At 32.9% G+C, this 18900-nt stretch overlaps 2 protein-coding genes across 3 annotated transcripts; both read right to left on the reverse strand.

The window, feature by feature from the left end:
- LOC114381377 lies at positions 1-5840 on the reverse strand. Its single transcript, XM_028340619.1, has 5 exons — positions 5282-5840; positions 5126-5170; positions 4741-5037; positions 4414-4577; positions 1-442 (listed from the first exon to the last, which is right to left on the reverse strand). Exons 1-5 carry the CDS (start codon positions 5505-5507, stop codon positions 227-229), a joined length of 948 nt encoding a protein of 315 aa, XP_028196420.1. The 5' UTR covers positions 5508-5840; the 3' UTR covers positions 1-226.
- Positions 5841-8208: 2368 nt separating this feature from the next.
- On the reverse strand, positions 8209-17608 carry LOC114382399. 2 transcript variants are annotated; one of them, XM_028341786.1, is made up of 8 exons: positions 16566-17608; positions 13474-13770; positions 10702-10827; positions 9844-9924; positions 9261-9322; positions 9117-9191; positions 8908-8964; positions 8209-8741 (listed from the first exon to the last, which is right to left on the reverse strand). In XM_028341786.1, the coding sequence occupies exons 1-5, from the start codon at positions 17377-17379 to the stop codon at positions 9294-9296; spliced, it is 1347 nt and encodes a 448-aa protein (XP_028197587.1). In that variant the 5' UTR covers positions 17380-17608; the 3' UTR covers positions 8209-8741; positions 8908-8964; positions 9117-9191; positions 9261-9293. The 2 variants fall into 2 exon arrangements, with proteins under 2 accessions (XP_028197587.1, XP_028197588.1); XM_028341787.1 differs by having other exon boundaries at positions 8908-8968.
- Positions 17609-18900: the final 1292 nt, after the last annotated feature.

The raw sequence follows: 18900 nt of genomic DNA on the forward strand, positions 1-18900 counted from the left end.
TCACCGACCATTGGAATTACGTAACGCAAACATAAAAAATGTAACACACACACACACAATTGCGCGCCATTGTTCTAAACATTTCCATTTCTAGCCATATTTAATAAGCACTGCAAAATTGCTCAAAAAGAGAGAGTGAGAGAATTTTTCAAAGAGAACATAATCTCTCTATTACAATAGTAGTAGTAGCCCATAGTCCTTTTCCATTTTTTCACCCTTTCTTTCTCTAACAAACTTTGAAGTGAGTGAAAAACATGTTATCCCTTCTTTGTTGTCTTTCTTTCTCTCTCTGACTAATTTTCTTCCTTATCCATGAAAAGCACCCTCCACTACCTTGCGTGCAAACTTGCTCTTCATCTTTCTTCATGTTCTCATTCACATTCACTTCTCTCACTGTTATTTCTTTTGTTGTGTCCCATGATTCTTTATCCTTTACTTCCACCTGCACATGCATTTGTACCTCATATCAATGTCAGTGTTTGATATGTTGTACCTTTTTAATTTCATCAACCATTTTGGAATGTTACTGTATATATTAGGAAACATTAATCGATCAAGCCATCTTTTCCAAGAAAAATATTCGTTAATTAATTATAATCAAAGTTATTTGCATAAGTTTGACTCAAGTTTATTAAATGGTAATCATGCTCTATTAATTGATAGGAGCCATATGCAAACCAATTTTCTTTTTAAATATGTTATAGGTATATCAGCTTTGTTTTGCTACTTTAATTTTTTTTTCAAATATGATATAATAAGATTTGATTACTTTAAAGTGTTCAGTGAAATAATCACTAATTAAACCATTAATGGTTAAAATTTTAATAATTTTATGATTCATTTTATGTATGAATATATTTTGTTATCTATATCTATACTAATACCAAAGGGAATACCCACATTTGGTGTACACATTTCATTAGATAATATTACCCTTAAATCATTTAAACTTTCAAAATTTTCTTCTAACCTATATTTACTTCTCACTACTTTCATATTATTGTTAATTTTTTATTCTGTTATTTTTTTTTATTAACTGAAATTAACTTCTATCTTTTTATTTAAAAAAATTTAGAAAGGCATGCTCTTCCCTGATTATTAATAAAGGCAATTACCTCACTTGGTGTACACATTGATTATTCCTAATTTATCTTTTAATTACTTCTAAAAATCACTCACAAGTAATTATTGTCTAAAAACTTTTTAACATCACAATTATTATCTATAACTATTAATAAAGACAATTATCTCCTTTGGTATACATATTTACTATTCCTAATTTACCTTTTAATTACTTTTAAAAAGCACTCACAATCAAAAGTAATTACTGTCTAATAATTTGTTAACATAACAGTTATTACAACTACATATCTAACTAAAAAAAACAAAAAGACACTTGAGGCACAAGTGCCTGTTTTTCAACTATATATATAATCACAATGGTTATTACTTTATCTTTTGCAAAGTAGTACGTAATCTTACAAGTCAAAATTCTTTATAAAAGAAAAAAATTTGAGCAAAATAAAGGAACAAAATACACTGACATTTCCTTAAATATTTTGAGACTGTATGTAAGTTTTTTTTTTAATGTTGCAGTAACTTCCTATAGTGGTATACAATGTAATGCATTGTTTAGATGATAAGGAGTATCACTAATGTATAAGAATTATCATTATAATATATTTCATATAATTAATAAAGATTAGTATACGGACAAAAAAAAAGATGTCAAGAGAATTTGATGAAACCTCAAAAGAGTGTTAATTTAGTTTACTCGTTCGGTTGATGGGTGAGTGTTAATTTAGTTTACTCGTTCGGTTGATGGGTTACCAAAAGTTGTATAAAATGTTTTAAATCGTAAGAATGGTCACCAGAAAAGTTAGACTGCAAACCAAGTATGGTCGTATGTGTGTGTAACATTTGGGAAATTATTCAAATGTACTGCACTGCTGCAGGACTGTTTGGGAACCACTACATATTCTCCTTAATTAAGGTACATACTACCCTACTAATTTTGTAACTCAATTAATTGACAAAAGTTCAAGTGTCCACTTGGCTTACGGACAAAATTAATTTTGCTCAATCATTACAAAATTTATGATTTAGTATAATTTAAGTCTATATTTCAATTACATTATCAATCATTTAAAATTAATTTTATGAAAAATAACTTTGATTATCAGCTCTAAAACAAACCACGTACTCAATCTTCTAAGTAGGACATTAACCTTGGAGGGTCAATTCTTCGGAGTTTAGATTACTTTTTGTAAACCTAACACCCACGTGGGCCGTGGCCACGTGTATGCATTTCCCATGCAATAAAAAGAGGGTAAAAGTTATTCAAAACAGAGTTAAGAAATGAACTACATGTCAGTTACCATTTCCCAGGTCAAACTAAAATTTCTTTAGCCTTTGGTTGAAAACGAGAAAAGAAAAAAGGAAAAAGAAATGAAGTATGAAAGAAATAAAAAAGAGGAGAAAAGTAAGAAAGAGAAGATAAAATATAAAATTAGAAGAATAGAAAAATAGATTGTTTAGATTAAAAATATAAAAAATCATTTTCTATACTTATTTAATTAAATAAATAGGAAAAAATAATTATATTAAATGGCATTTATAGCTTTATAATATAATAAAAGTAACACTTTAAATGTGGATATTTTTGTGACCATAGTAAGAACCCCACTGTCTCTCAAATTTCTCGCCAGTTTAGAGAGAAATTTTCGAATGTAGGCCCAATTAATATAAACTTTCTATCCCATTTTTTTAAGTGTCAAAGCAGAAGTTACATTAAAATTTGTATTTGAAGTAAAAAAAAAAATGTATTTTTTTATCATCCTTCTTTTTTTTTTTCTTTCCAAATCCCATCCTACTAAACGAACCGTATGGCATTTTTCTTTTCATTAATTAACGGTGCCAAAAATGATTTACTTAGTTTCCAAATTCACCAGTAAGAAACAAGCTAATTAAGGGGGAGAATTCGATTAATTGAAAGAAAATGGCACATGTATTTTAAATCATTCAAGAACAAAAATGAGGTGAATTTGTTAGAAAGTGGGTTTTTATCTAACCTAATCTTACTCAATCAATCTATAGGATGAGTATTACTTTCCATTATATCTTAGACATTATATTTAATCATTGGGTAACCACACTCAAAGATGGTTTTCCAACATAATCCCATACTTAATTTTGGAATAGCTTATCAACTTGTGAAGGAAATTTTATCATCACCAAAAAAATGGCTTCCCCAAAAAGTGACAAGTGCAAGTGTACGTGTAGACAGCAGACAACTTGGGGTAAGTATGAAGGGACCAAAACTAGAGTGGCATGTGCTCATGAAGCAGAGAGTAGGGACCAATATATATATAGTACTGCCCCCACACACTTCACATTGGAAGGTTTTAATCTATTATAATTATATGACAACTAGATTTGATTCTCTTACCTTGGAAATCACACCCTTGGCCTAGGTTTCTTCTTTCTTTCTTTCTTGCATTTTGATAATTTTAACTTTTGAAAGGTGATAAAATAAAGCTGAATTTGTATATGGTTTTAGTACTTCCTCAGGTTACATTGATAACTACTCAGCCTTTAATCAATGTTGCCATAATTTTTTTAGAGCTTCTATTGTTCGTTCTAACTTGAGATGCTAAGTTTCAACCACAAGATGGATCTTTTTCCATGTTTTCTTATTTTTTATCAAGCATTTAAATCCCTAGACGTGGATCCTCTAAAAGGAACAATTCACTTTTAAAGATAAAGTAATCTCAATTAATAATTAATATTATGTACACATGTATAACCTCTAAACAAAAAAAAAATTCACTTACTATAACCATTACATCTTAAGAAAATAAATAAGAAAAATAAAAAATAACTCTAAAAAAGTTATTTTGAAGTAAATACATCTCTCCTCATAATAAATTATTAATGTTAAAATATTGACAGTCAAATTTTTATCAACTATTATTTATTTTATCTTAACTCACTTTTAAAGAAGTTAAATCCTATATAAAAAAAAAGTAGAAACAGTAACATTAGAGTGTTCAAATGTTGAATAACAAAAATCTAATGTCAATAAAGATTAGGAATACATCACTGGATGAAAGTATACAAAACTTTAAACCAATAATTTATCAAATTTACGGTGAAATTTTATTCATCAGAAGTTAATTAAGCACAATATATCTTTGTAGGAAAAAGGATAATTAAGTATAACAATCGAGGACATAAAACATCACCATATTTTTAAAACCCACTCCTTTTTAATGTTAGTATTTTTGTGTTCAATTAATGGTATTCATTAAAAGGACAACATTAATGGCTTTCATACTTTAAGGTCATAACTGGAATGCATTAGATTCTGACCAATTCTTGAAAAATAAAGAGCAATAAAAATCTAACACATACCTCTTCCTCAGTTATAGTTTTGGCATTTGAATTTAGTGAGTCTTCAGAAAGCTTTATTGGCCTCTTTATGATAGATGGAGTTAAATCAGATTTGGGGTTGCTTGAAACAAGAGGAGGTGTACTTTGAGTACCTGCATCTCTTGTCATTCCCTCTTTTCCCTTTTCTGCATACAGATATCGATTAGAATGGTTAAGTACCTCAAAAAGTCAAAACTGTGTCAAAGTAAAAGGAAACAACACATAACAACATGGCTAATTAATGTAGAGATTGTGGGTTCAATCCCATCTGCTAACAAACTAACATTTGTCCGATAAAAAAAAATGAACCTGGAATATGAAATTGAAGAGCTACTTCTTCTTGTGTACAACTGTTGCAAGTTGATGATGCCTTTGTTTGCATATGTCTTGAGGAATAGACAAGAGGGGCAGACATGGTAATTCTGTTTGTTGTTGAGTTTCTAAATGATCTTCCACTAAGAGTTTTGGCAGATAAACACTCCATTGGTACCTCTCCTGAAAAGGGGTTGCATATATATTTTTCTGCTTCATTCCACTTTGAATTCAAGGCAAACCCTTCTGGGGATAGGCACTCCCAACTTCTATAGGCTGACCTTGCTTGCAATGCTGCAGTGACCACCATGGAATAATTGGTTGAAAAACAAATTCAACTAATATTATAAACCCTCTATGCTAATTATTCATTCTCTGGTACCTTTAAGAGCAGTGGTGAAAGAATAGGTTGAAGGGTCTATTTCATCTGTGACAAAATTAGGAGAATTTGAGTGAAATTAAAGGTTGGAAAGAAGAAAAGAAAAGAATTTTAAATTCATCAACTGATTGAATTGGAGTGAACAAGAAATTAGCATACCTTTTAAAGGGTATCCAGGTGAAGAAGCAGTGCTAGAAATGGTAATGTTTGATCTAAAAGACCTTGTGTCTTCTCTAAAGCTTCTTATATATGATGCTGAGTACCTTCTGGACTTGCTCTTCTCTCTACTGATTCTAGCTTTCACTGCCCATTCTGTCAAATTGAAATCTGAATCATCTTGTTTCCTGGCACTATAAGATGATTGCACTTCCACAGTGGAGGCCATGAATGAGTTTAAAACTTGGAATTGTTCAACAGTTGTTCAAGGTATGTACTAGAATTTGCACAGGTTGTTAAAAGTGGATGATGCAGCTATATGACATGACCATAAAAGAACTTGAAGAGTTCAGAAGATGAAGCTTTTTGTGTAGGTGTGCATGTGGCATTTGGTACTTGATCTGTCTTTTCCACAATTTTCTCTTTCACCTTTTGAATCTCCAAGCTACAACTGCATGGCTCAAATGTCTTTCTATATTACATGTCTATCTTTACTTTTATCTTTTTTTGGACTGCATTAAATTCATGGTACTGCACAGTAACTTTAGTATTCTTTGACCCAACTAGTATAGGGTGAAGTTGTTTTAATCTTCATAGTTTATCAATGTACAAAAAAGACCATTGGATTTATACGGTTCTCTGTTGAGGAAAGACAAAGTATAAATTTGTCTATAATTATTTCCCTCTAGTTCCATTAATTAGGATGCTGAAATAGTAGATATTACAATCTATGGGCCACACAAAATTCCATGAGGTTAGACAATTTTCAAAGAAGAGTTTTATCTTTTCTTGTAACACACATACACATACATATTATAATTTTACTAACAAAACAATAAATTTGTACTTGAATTTTATCAACTTAATTCATTTGTTAAAGATACATATGAAAAATGGGAAGAAATAGAAGAAGAAAGCAAAAATATAATAACAATTGTTTAAAAAGCTCATATGACATATTTTTAATCTAGACAATGTAACTACTTACAAAAAAAAAATCATGTGATTTAAAAAAAATCGCATAACTTTTGTTTTGATCATTCATAATAAATATATAGTATTTATTCATCTCACTCTAATTTATAATCTTGATCATCTAAATATTATGCTCGCTTGAAGTTGAAGCAAATTCTTTTAACGATATTTCAATCTTACTGGTTTACAGCACGAAATTGGCCAGATTCATAAATTGCCAAAACAATAATCGTGATCACAATTTGCGGCAATACGATAGAGAAAGGTTGACATTAGTGGGTTGCCCTTTTTGTTGTTTTGCACTTAGAAAGGTCAACATAAGCCTTAATGTGTATCACTTATTCAAACAGATGTTATACCGCCTCACAAAATCACCAATTTTTGTTTGATAAAACACAAACTTTTGATACCCATTTCAGGAAACTTCTCCTTTAGCTGCAATCAGGTATGTTAGATCATTATCGATGATAAACTTACATCTGAAAAGCTCACACAGAAGTTTTCAGGAAACTTTAAATCAAAGAGAGTAAATGTAAAACAAATGACTTAAATCTTTCTTGGAAATTTGAACACTTAATTGATGAAGAGCTTTTTTATTTTACTTTTTTTACATTATATTAAATCGGAGGAGACTTACATTTTTTATATATTACGTTTTAGACATTTCCTTTATTTAATAATGTTTTGAAAAATACAAATTAATAAACAGAATCATTAATACGATATTATTCCAATGATATACATATCAAATTTAGGAAAATTGAACAATTAGTAGTAGACAACATTTGTTGACATAAAGACCCATTAAATATTTAATGGTAAATACATTCTTGTCACTTTAGGACTTGTTTACTGTTGTTTTAATTTTCTGTTTTCACTTTATACAAGTATATCTGAAGAAATCTTCATCAATTGTTAACTTTAGCTAAATTTTATTTTAAAAAAGACACTCAAAATGAAGTTGCCTCCTTTACTTTTATCAAAATTGAGCTACTGTCTCTTACTTTGACCCAGGGAAAGCGCAATGGGGGGTGTTAATCCCTCTGTAATATTACTGTTTTTCAAGTTGGGATTTGGGAATGCGATAGAATAACATCAGTAAGCACTGTTGGGTTGCTTTCAGTATGGGCTGTGAAGTGATTGTCCAAGTGGATGTCACTTGCAGCAGAGTGGAGAGTGGGTGTGGTGTGAAGGATTGGACTGTGAAAGCCTTTCGTGGTTGTGCATGTGCAAGCCACATGCTTCTAGTGATCCTGCAAAAAATGAATGTGGCAAGGGTCCTCACACTAATGGAACTACAAGGGTCCCACCTGGACCTCTTCGTAGTCATCACTTTTGTCTGATGTGTACGCCAAATAGGTATCAAGAAAGAAAGGTTCCGTTAGTTGGGGTCCCATACAGTTCATTCATTTGTCTTATCTTCTCAATTGCACAAACACCTGTGCAACAAAGATTTTGATTGATGGGCATGACCAATTATTAAGCACCCCCTTGGGGATAAAATCCACACCAACGTCATCATCAATTCTGAGATCACTGGTTTTATCATTGCTTTCATTAACTTTAGTATAACTGGGTAATTGATTGTTAGAAAGCAATATATGATTTCAACCTAAATCTTTTGTTTACGGTTAGGAAGTCTTGCTGACCTTGCATTGGAACAGACCTTTTCCCTTAATCTAAACTTTTTTTGTACCCAATGAGAATGAGATGAAAACTGGAAACATTATAGCATGCAATTGTTCATTTCACTTTTCTACCTCCATTGTTTTTTAACTCCAGCCTTGCTAAGTTTACCCATAACTCTTACAATCATCTTCCCCCTATTCAACGACCAACAGAAATGAAATGGGGGAAATCCATTAGTCCTTTTTCTTTCCCTATGTTTAACTTCCTGTTTAACTTTTAGACAATGATACCTACCCCAGCCAAAGAATTCTTACAGGCATCAAACATGAACATAAATTCATCATAATTAATAGGTATAGCAGCATTAAAGGCATCGAGATTGTCAAGTCAAGACGACAACAAAACATGATAGGCTATAAACGTAACAATAAATAACAAGACAAGGCTATAAAGTATAAACGTAACACTAAAGAACAAGACAAGGCAAATGTACACTAAAATAACAAGACAAGCCTCCAACTCTACTAACTTACAACAATAGCAACCATAGGCATAGCTGATATAAGAAAATTGCAATCCAATAACACTATTCCAACAAATGATGCCAACCCAATTGCCAAGATCATGCCTTTTATATCGAACCTTGCTGAGTTCTCTGACAGAAAACCATGATTTAAGCCAACATCAGGAAATGAACATAACGCAAGTTGGATGAACAGCCAACATCTTTGTTGGAGGTATGTAGTCCAGCAGTTAACTGTGACAGGTTTTGCAGGACAGGTGGCTTTAAGCTGTTGAAAATCGAAGGTCCAGAAATATAGAACTCCACGGATATTACCAGTCCAATGATACTTGCAATCTAAACAAGAACAAAAAAGGCATCTGTTGTCAGGTCACCGTATATCATTGATAACTTGGTTAACAATCAACAACCTGTATATATTATCCCTAGCAACCACATATATACAACAAAATTTTAAAAACAGGTGCAAACCCAGGAGGGTTTCATCACAAAATTTGCATACCTTTCATGATCTCCAGTATCCTAGGGATGCACTATAAGGTGAGAGCAACCAGAGCACCTGACTCAAGAATTATGGATATGCAAGCCATGTTATTCAAACAATTTGTAATAAAGGAGAAAAATTCAAGAAAAGGAAAATAGTAGTTTATGTTTTGCAACATCACACTGTTTGTGTAACAATGTATTAATTATAACCGATAAAATACTTACTATGAAAGATAGAATTTATCGATGAACCACACAAGTACACTTTAGAACATCAAGGGAGCCAGGAATATTGATTTCCTACAAACAAAGCTTACATCAATACTTTGTAGTGGGTAAGATCAGTGAAAGAATGAGGCAAATTCTTACCACAGAAAAGATACAAAAATAATCAAAGCAGCTTCAGGAAATTGCATATGCATATAAGCTTCCTGTTGAGAAGGGAAAATTTTACATGGTGAATAAGCAGAAGATAAGATATATACATATATATATATATATGTATGTATGTATGTATATAGTCAGGAACCACCCAAGAGAAGCAATAAAAGTAGATCATATGTAATAACTAACTTATAGAATGGAACTAGAAGCTGAACTAAAATAAAATGGTAAGGCTTCCACTCCACCATTTTGGGATCCTGCTGCCTTGGGAAAGGATAGATGTAAGCAAATTAGGCCCATGAAAGCAATGAGGAAATACATGCAAAACAGCCTATCACAATTTTGAAGCTGTAAAAGTCCCAAATTAAAAAATTTAAATTCCTAATATTACAACAGATGCATAATGAGAATTTAACAAAGATTTTACAGCAACATGCCAAAAGTACTTATTCTCTCTTTCCTTTTCACTTTATTATGGTTTGTCAAAGGAAGGAGATAGAAGACCTAAGAGTGTCCTTGGCATAGAATGTAACAAAAAGTCAAGTATAAAAACAAAAGTAAATATTACCTTGTCCAAGAATGAGAATGGAATTTGCAGACAGGGAAATGATATCTTGGATCTTCTCACTGGAGAAAAGAACTCGAATAACTGAAACAGAATGTGAAAGTTACTTAGATTATGCATAAAAAGTGAAGAGAATGAAACTCACAAAAGGCATACTAGGATCCTTAATTTATTTTAGTATAAATGACATATCGTCAATAGCTTATTCAATAAGCAAAAAAATTAGATAAAATTACAGTCAATGATTTCAAAGTTACAGGAGCTCGAATATTTATTTATATAAAAGGAATGTGCTCTGATTTCCAAATTACATGAGCTGAAATATTTATTCATATTAAAGGAATGTACTCTGATTTCCAAATTACACGAGCTGAGATGAAGATGTCACTAAGCTTTATTGAGGAATGCTAGCAAGACTCTCTCTAACACTGTCTAACACTATGATCGGCTGAAATTTATTGGAAATCACCAAGTTGGTGGATCCCACTTTTAAATCAAGAGAGTCATTAAATGAGAAGTGAGTCACACCAAAATTGGTGATGTCCACTAAATTTCAATCCATAGTTAATAGAATAGTGTCAAAAAGAGTGTTAGAGTGTAGCAATCCTCAAGCTTTATTTATATTAATCCCACCATGATTTTCTCTAATACTTAATACCTTTAGATACTAATTTTTTTATTATGAATAAGTGATAAGGTATATTCTTAAAATTTTGATTTGGATAAATTAATTTAGTTTGGCCTGTAAAAAAATTTAGTTGAAGTTGTGCTGCAACTCAAACTAGAAGAAAATTACAGCAACTTACAGATTTCTGATTCAGTAAATAATTCAATCAATAATGGAAATGAAAGTTTGAGAACCTGGGAGATGCATAAGCTTTTCATTGCAATCATTTCCATCAGCTTCGTTTAAAGCATTTTCTATGTCCATTGCAGTGAACATGTGCACAGAATGGCACCCATCTGATATCCAGATAGTCTGAGACACTGCAAAGTGCAAAATAATAACTAAATTTAGCTGCAGAGAGAACAAAGTACAAAAGATAACTGACTTGTACAAGAGAAAAAATTCAAGGTTTTTTTAATTTATTTCTCTTAAATACATTTGATCTAATAACTTATTTTATAACCATAAGTTTTAACATTCTTCTGTGATCCAATTGCTATTGAAATTCTGAAGCTTAAATTTTGAAGCAACTGAGGGTGCCTATTATAATCTTCCAATCTTTTGTCATTGTTATCTGAACCAAAGGTGGCACACGTAGCATGTAGACTAGAAGTCAGGGCAACATTTCCAGCCACAAATAAGTGAACCTACAAGCTCCTTTAGTTTCTCTCGGGAAATCTTTAAATCTCATTCGAAGACACACAAGTTATAAAAAAGACACATCTCCAGAACATGAATATGAATTATGAAATGAAACCACAAAGCAGTGACAAACACAAGAAAACCATAGCAATGTCCAAGTGTCTAATTTGTCTTATACCAATGATATTCCAACAAAAACTCCAAAACATCTTAAAAGAACAAGTAGGTTTGTTTGAACAACTGAACAAGAGCAAAGCAGTGCCCAGTTCATACAGGACAAGATAACAATTGAACAGCATTGTTGAAATTATGGTATCAGGTATAGGGAAAGAGAATAGAGAACAAGAGATAAAAGAGAATGAAACACTACATTGATATTGACTTAAATGAATTACAAATTTACAATATGATGGGATGTTCATGAAACCTAAAGGACTAACCCTTATTTATAGTTTTATATATACTAATCATAATCATAACTAAATGAGAAACAAATCATGAGATAAGGAAATACATTTACCAATCATGAGAGATAGTGGGAAACAGAGAAAGCAATTCTAAAGGAAAATCTAAAATATGATAAGATATAATAACTAGTTAGATACTTTTTGTATATTCTAATAATGGTAACACATCAAAATTAGTAACAACTTCTTTTCACTAATTGTCAAAGCTACAAGTCTCTCAAGTTTATCACATTATTTTTTTTAATAGCCTACTGGCTTTTAATGCACAAATACATTTCACACTGATTCGAAAATTGGAGTATATTCGTTCACTTTATAACCCTGATAAAGTTATTAGCCCAAGAAGGCATATTAATGTTATAATATGATTATTCTTCAATAACATATGCGCACATACAAAAAAAAACTGTAAAATCATTCGTTTAAGCTAATGGATTTGTACATCAAAATTGCAAGGAATATTCATAGCCTCTTTTACTAAATCAGTATTAGCTATTAAGTACCCCCATTTCCATCAGCGGAATACTTGTGCTTCATCCAATCTCAAGTCTCAACCACAGCAAGTTGTGTGTGAACAAGGGTGGCATATATAGATTGTAGGGTCCCTATTTTATCAACCCAATTCAAAAAGTTCATAAATACAATGTAAATTTCCTCAATCACATGATGAATATATCTAAAGTAATAAATCAAAATATATAGAGAAAGCAAGAAGTATATCTCACTTCAGTTTGCAAAAGCAAGTGTCCCAATGTCACATCATTCAATCTGATACAATAGAATCATAGAAAGAAAAGAGAACAAAGTATTCAGTCTTCACCATCCCCCAGTGCCTTTGTGTTAGGAGTCCCACATTGTGTAGAATAAACTACTTGATGTGGTACTTAAGCCTTGAGGTTCTCCCACCTAATAGACTAGTCTTTTGGGTTAGGCTCTCCCCTTGTGCTTAAGTCCTAACAATTGGTGCTCTCGTTGAGAGTCAAGCCACAGAAAGGGCTACCTATAGGCTAGATTAAGGTGCAAACCGAATACTGATAGCTGAGTGAAGCTGTCCAAGGGAAAAGGACTACCACTGGGTCAATGTCAATAGAGTGAAGACCGTCATGGACGTAGACCATTAAAGGAGGTGGCAATATTAGGAGGTCCCACATTCAGTAGAATAAACTACTTGATGTGGTACTTAAGCCTTGAGGTTCTCCCACCTAATGGACTAGTCTTTTGGGTTGGGCTCTCCTCTTGTGCTTAAGTAACAATGCCAATTGTTAGGAACCAAGAATTGAAATGGCAAAAAAAAGAGAGAATTTTATTGAATAGGAAGAGAAGAACAGAAAATAGGAGAGATAACTCTCCTCTAAGGGTTTCCCCTTCACAAAGGATTTTTCCTTTCACAAAGAGTTAATGCTCAATCTACAAATGAACAGATCTCTCTCTCTCCTATCCTTCTCCCCCTATTTATATCTAATAAACCCCTCTAACTAACTAACTAACTCATTAACAACCTAACTATCTTAACTAACTTTCCCTTCTCCTTATATCCTAACACTTTGTCCTTTCCGTATAGATGAGAGAGCATGATTGGGAGACACTTTGTCTCTTGGATTACACTGGTCCCAAATTTCTAGTGCAGTTACAATCACTCAACAAGCTAATTAAGAGCTATCAGCACAGACGTGATTATCAACATTACAGTTAATGGAAGGATTTTAGTGCAATATTTTCAATCCTACCCAATATCATTCCATGTTTAGCGGCTCTTGCCAATAGCCCAACACCAACATAAAATAGTTCACTAAGAAAGACACCACAAATTGAATTTTGAAAAACAAAATATATTATAAGACAGAAAGAAACACTTACTAGTAGATAGATCAGGGAGAACAGCAAGACTTCGCACTTTCATAATATGAGGCAGTTGCAAGACATTACCGGTGATATCTACTCCTATGCCAGAATTTGATAGGGATAGCAAATGTAAATCTCCATGAGAATCCAAGATCAGAAACATCCTCTGGGACACAGCCTGAATGGAAATAGCCTTTATAGACATGGATACCTTTGTCGGGGATTTTGTTTTAACCTCATTTACCTTCAACGTCACAAAACAGGAACCTCCATCTCTGTTGTCGTGTTTTAATTTAACATTTGTCTGCTTCACTGAAAGTAGGAAAACATAGATTAGATAATATAATGAGGAATATTGGAACCGATTAACAATTATGTATAGAATCAAGTAGTCAGATCATGAGATCCCTACAGATCACACTGTGGGAAAATATAGGTAGGTAATGAAAGCAGATTGCCAGTCTGCTAGTTAGAGATTCCAATTGTATCACAAGAAATTCAAAATACAGCTTGCTGTTAAAGATATGTTCTTAATATTTAGTTATTTACCATTAAAACATCTTGAGATTATACAAAGGACAGCACCTTGTATCGCACCCAAATCCTGGTCAACGAAATATCTACAAATTGTTAGCAGAAGTTAAATATAAAATTGCAATTTGTCACATTTGATCAGGGAAGGATCTTTGGCTACAGCTACTGAGACATGAAAGTAGGCCAATAAACACCATGCTGTAATGCACATAGGCTGGTAGTATCAATCACCATATTGCATTAATTACTGTTTGAAAATGACAGAGATGGTGAAAGAACAGAGATCAATTCCATTTAGATCCCATGGTTTAAAAAATACCACAGATTCCAACTAGGTATTTGTTAAGTTCTAAAACTGTATTAGAGTAAGCAGTAAATTACTCATCAATTTATGCATAACCTAAATGGCTTAAATGATCTCAAGCTCGTCAAAGAGAAATTGTCCAGTGTAAATGAAGGAACTATCACCAATTAATGAATTAAAAATTGGGTAACCACTAGAAGAGTGGAACCCAATTTATGTTTGAACAAATTAAACTTGTTGTAGAACATATACAACAGAGGGACCATTTCAATGGGTTTCTGACAAAGGTACTTCACACAGAGATTTTTTTACAAGTAGAACTGTTTTGAGTAAGAATAGAGTATAAAATGTTTTGTTCTCCAATAATTGACAAATTTATTAGCAAAAAGTGTAATTTCTTTTATAAAATATTTTTTTATTTCCTCTCAATTGCCCAGCAATATATATAGGGTGTAGATGTCGTGATACAAAGGACTAGTAGTTGATTTGTATGTTAGTCTAATGATATCCTTTTTTAGAATCAGCTAATACGAATAATAAAGGTTTGCTAATCATTTAGCAGCTCCAGCTTTTGTGGGATAACACGGTCTTCCTAGCCCCCTTATGGTGATTGGTTAATGGTTGTTTAGGGGAGGTAGAGGTATCTTTGATGGACAATAACACTGATAAGGACAAACAAATTAGAACACAAGCACCATGAACAGTACAGAGGAAGACAGAAAAACAAAAGCTAAAGGGCAGAACAGGCCTGCAAAGTGTGTACAGAGGCTAGCAGAGAAATGTTAGAACAGGGGCCGCAAACTGAAGTGCTGACTTTGGCTGGAAAACGCTGGATAAAGCATGGCCAGCTGAAAAAGTGACAGAAAATATGTGAGCTGAAGATTGAAGGAGATGGGCTACTGGTTTTGTTGAAGGTAAATAATTTCTCATTCTAATTCTCACATGGTTCTGAAGGAGAAAATATGTCAAATCATGAAAGCAACCCTAAAAATGGCTTACTTATAAAAGAAAAAAAGAAGGGAGGGGGCAGAATTTTCCAGCTTATTGGGCAGCACAATCCTATGCAATTTGGCAGCAATTTGGGCAGCTATCCACACAGCACTATGAATTCCCTATAGCAGCCAGCAAGCATGACATTCTGCCACAGTAAGTGGTGCTATATGCCACCATTGACTATTCTTGTATCTTTTATCAACACATAGTATGCTATTTACTATTTTAAAACTAAATCAATAAAACTTAATTGTATCAAACACAGACGTTTCAAGGTTCAGGTAAAGATGCTTATATAGGACATTTAGTACTGTGGCCACAGGGAGTTGATATACAACAAATAGATAAGCAAGATAAAATGCAAAGACATTATTTTGCTCATTTAGTACTGTATAATGATGATAGAATTTCCTTCACCTAGTAATCTCTGGTGAAGTATTCGTACAATTTATATTTATATTAATGTCCAAACTACTTCCCACAAATAATAATCTCCTTGACCTATTCGTGTATCATAGTCTTAAAGCATCATCAGCCAGATTTAACAAATTAAAACCCAATACTAGCAAAAATTCATCCAAAAAAATAATTGAGGTCGATAACCATTACTTGAGAAGCAGGCAACACGTCACCATATAAAACACTATAATCACTAAACTCTTAAGAGTTAAGACAAAATCCAAAATAACAGAACATGTACATCAACAGTCTTAAATAATCATGATTGTTTTCTACCCATGAATATATGCATAAACACATTCCTAGGTCGATGGACATAACTCCAAAGGCCCTCACTATACAACGCCCCACCCCCCACCCCCCCCCCCCCCCCCCCAAAAAAAAAAACAAAAAAAAACCATTAATACTCAATAAAAGTCAGACCTAATTATACACAACAGAAACAAAAGCACCAATTCCAATTTCTACAAAATCACCAACACTATCTCATCAAAACACATCAACATATCAAAAAGCTAAACAAACCAGATTCAAAAACCAGTCAAAACAACATTTGCTTTTCAAATTCCCCCAAGAACTTCAAGCCACTATTTTTTCATGCACTACCAATACAAACAATTTTTATACCGTCAAACCAAACAATTTTTATACCGTCAAACTAATCAGAATTCACCATCATCAATCTTACCACAGACGACAATCTATGATTACTTGAAACTGCAAGTACATTCTAACTAAATTCAAAATAAAATAAAATAAAATAAAAACAAGCTTTTAACATAGTATTTCATAGATTTTACTCATTCAATCCACCTACCAGCAGTAGCAACAACATATCTTTCCATCTTCCCTTTCAAATCACCATTGCAGTTCACCGCCTCCAAACCCGCTCCTCGACCACCACCACCATTCCTCAACTGCTTCGAATTCCCAACCCTCTTCCCACTCCTACCCTTCACGAGCCTCCTCAATCCAAAAACTCTAACCCCATTCTCCTCGCCGAGAATCAGAAACCCGAACGCAACGTTCACGGAAAACACCGGCCGCGTGCACTCAATCACCGCACACCTCATCAATCTCAAACCACCATCGTCGTCGTCTTTCACGGCGAAGACCCAAACCTTGTTACTTGAGAGGGCGTGGAGCGCGAAGTAATTGACGGAGCCGGCGAGCCTGACCGAGGCGCCGTGCTTGGCGTTGAGCACGACGCCGAGGTTAGGTTCAAAGCGGAGGTCTTTATGGGAGCAGAGGACGTCAGTGACACGGGAGAAGGAGGGGGTTTCGAGACGGCGGAGGCGGTAGAGGCGGAGGAGGATGCCGGCTCTATGTGGGGACGAGACTATAAAGAGGACGGTGGGACCCACAGAGGAGGTAGGGTTGGTGTGGTTTTGGAGGAGGAGGAAGGTGGAGGAGGAGGAGGGGGAGGGGATGGTTAGGGTTAGGGTTAGGGTTTGGGAAGGGGAAAAGGGGGAGAAGGAAGGGTAGAGAGAGAGGGAGGAGTCAGAGTGGGTGAGGGCAAGAGAAAGGGAGGAGGGTTCAAAGAGGATGGAGGTGGTTGGGAGGGGGTGTGGAGAGGGAGAGAGGGAGGAAGGGTGTGGGAGAGGGACCTTGGTGCCTTGGACAACAACCATTAAGATTGAGATTTACTCACTCACTCTCACTAGGTTGTTTTGTTTTTGGTTTGGTTTTGGTGTCTGTCTGGTTGGGGGTAGGCAGGTGGAAGAGGAGGAGTAGAGAAAAGGTGCTGATTAGGGGAGAGGAGAAGGAAGAAGGAAGGAGGAAGGAGGAATGGTCTTGAAAACTTTGCTGGCTTTAAAAAAAATGTTTCAAATTGGAAATAGGTGATTTAGACTGAGATGCCAAATGCAGGTTACAAGAAAGGTTATTTTAGGGTAAAGGTCCAATAACTATTGGATGAACAGAGTCCATGAATTATATTATAAACCCTTAATTCTATTTTTTATTTTTACGTATAAAACAAAAGAAAGATTTTGGTTGGTTGTTTTGGAGAAGAATTATTTTTTCTAAGATGAATTTTTGTTTAGTTATTATACTTTGAATGTTTTTTTAAATAATGGAATTTTTTATTTGGAGGGAAATTTTGCGAGAAGAATTTAATTTTTTTCAAGTGATTTTTTAGATATTAAATTTAATTTTTTTTATATAATGGGAGTTTTATTTGGGTGAGACTTTCGGGAGATGGATTTCATGTTTTAGGTGAATTTTTGTTTAGATATTTAAATAATTTTTAAAAATAATGGAGTTTCCTAGGAGATTTTTTTCAAGTAAAATGAAAGAAATTTAAATAAAATTTAAAATAAACTAAATATATGTAAGGGGTTTGCATATTATTGGAAATTAATTTTTTCGATCTAAGAAGTAAAATACAGAAATTCTATAGATTTTTTAAAACTGAATAAATTTAATTAAAGTAATTAAATTCTCCTATATTTTAATTTTAAATTCCTTAAAATTTGATAGAAGTGTTACTTTATGATAGAAGTGTTACTTTATGATAAGTATTGGCAGGGGGGATTTTACTTTCCCCAAAATCATGATTTAGGAAAATTTATTTTTTATGCTTAGTATGTATTTTAAGAAAAAATATTCTGAGGAAACTATATTTATGAGGAATCATTTTTACCCGGGCAGGGCTACCTTAGAGGGTGGGGGCCAAGGCCCCCCTAGCTTTTTTGTAATATTTTTATGGTTTTTAATTTATATTGTATCTTAATATTAAATTAATCATATCTACTTGGACTTAGATAATGATATCGAAGTGTTATTTTATTACAAAATATTTTATTCTCTTTTAATAATTTTTATTGTAAAGATAATGATATTTTTCATCCTCTTAGATAAATATTCTTTTTTATATTTTTTTAGACATTATTAAGAAAATTCTATTTTTACACAAAATATTCAAATATCATTTTTTTTTATTTTCAATAGTATTTTCCTTTATATAATTTATTGTTGATATTTTATAAAATATAAATAATTATTTTACAAGAATTTGTGAGCCTTCTCTTTATATTCATTTGAATATAAATGATTTGAGAATTAAAAATTATTTTATTAACATTTGTCAATACCATATAAGGCCGAAATTTTTTTTATATGATGGTTAAAATATCATTTTCAATGACTAA

This window comes from Glycine soja, chromosome 13 (genome assembly GCF_004193775.1).
Source record: "Glycine soja cultivar W05 chromosome 13, ASM419377v2, whole genome shotgun sequence".
In the NCBI taxonomy this organism is placed as follows: Eukaryota; Viridiplantae; Streptophyta; class Magnoliopsida; order Fabales; family Fabaceae; genus Glycine; species Glycine soja.

What these genes read in the sequence shown, in the direction of transcription:
- LOC114381377 (XM_028340619.1), bottom strand. Translation starts at nt 5,507, where the DNA reads ATGGCCTCCACTGTGGAAGTGCAATCATCTTATAGTGCCAGGAAACAA. An exon ending in ACCTGGATACCCTTTAAAAG is followed by an intron (nt 5,171 to 5,281) that starts GTATGCTAATTT and finishes ATTTTGTCACAG; the next exon opens with ATGAAATAGACCCTTCAACC. An exon ending in TTTCACCACTGCTCTTAAAG is followed by an intron (nt 5,038 to 5,125) that starts GTACCAGAGAAT and finishes TGGTCACTGCAG; the next exon opens with CATTGCAAGCAAGGTCAGCC.
- LOC114382399 (XM_028341786.1), bottom strand. Translation starts at nt 17,379, where the DNA reads ATGGTTGTTGTCCAAGGCACCAAGGTCCCTCTCCCACACCCTTCCTCC. An exon ending in ATATGTTGTTGCTACTGCTG is followed by an intron (nt 13,771 to 16,565) that starts GTAGGTGGATTG and finishes TCCTACTTTCAG; the next exon opens with TGAAGCAGACAAATGTTAAA. An exon ending in AAAGCTTATGCATCTCCCAG is followed by an intron (nt 9,925 to 10,701) that starts GTTCTCAAACTT and finishes ATTCTGTTTCAG; the next exon opens with TTATTCGAGTTCTTTTCTCC.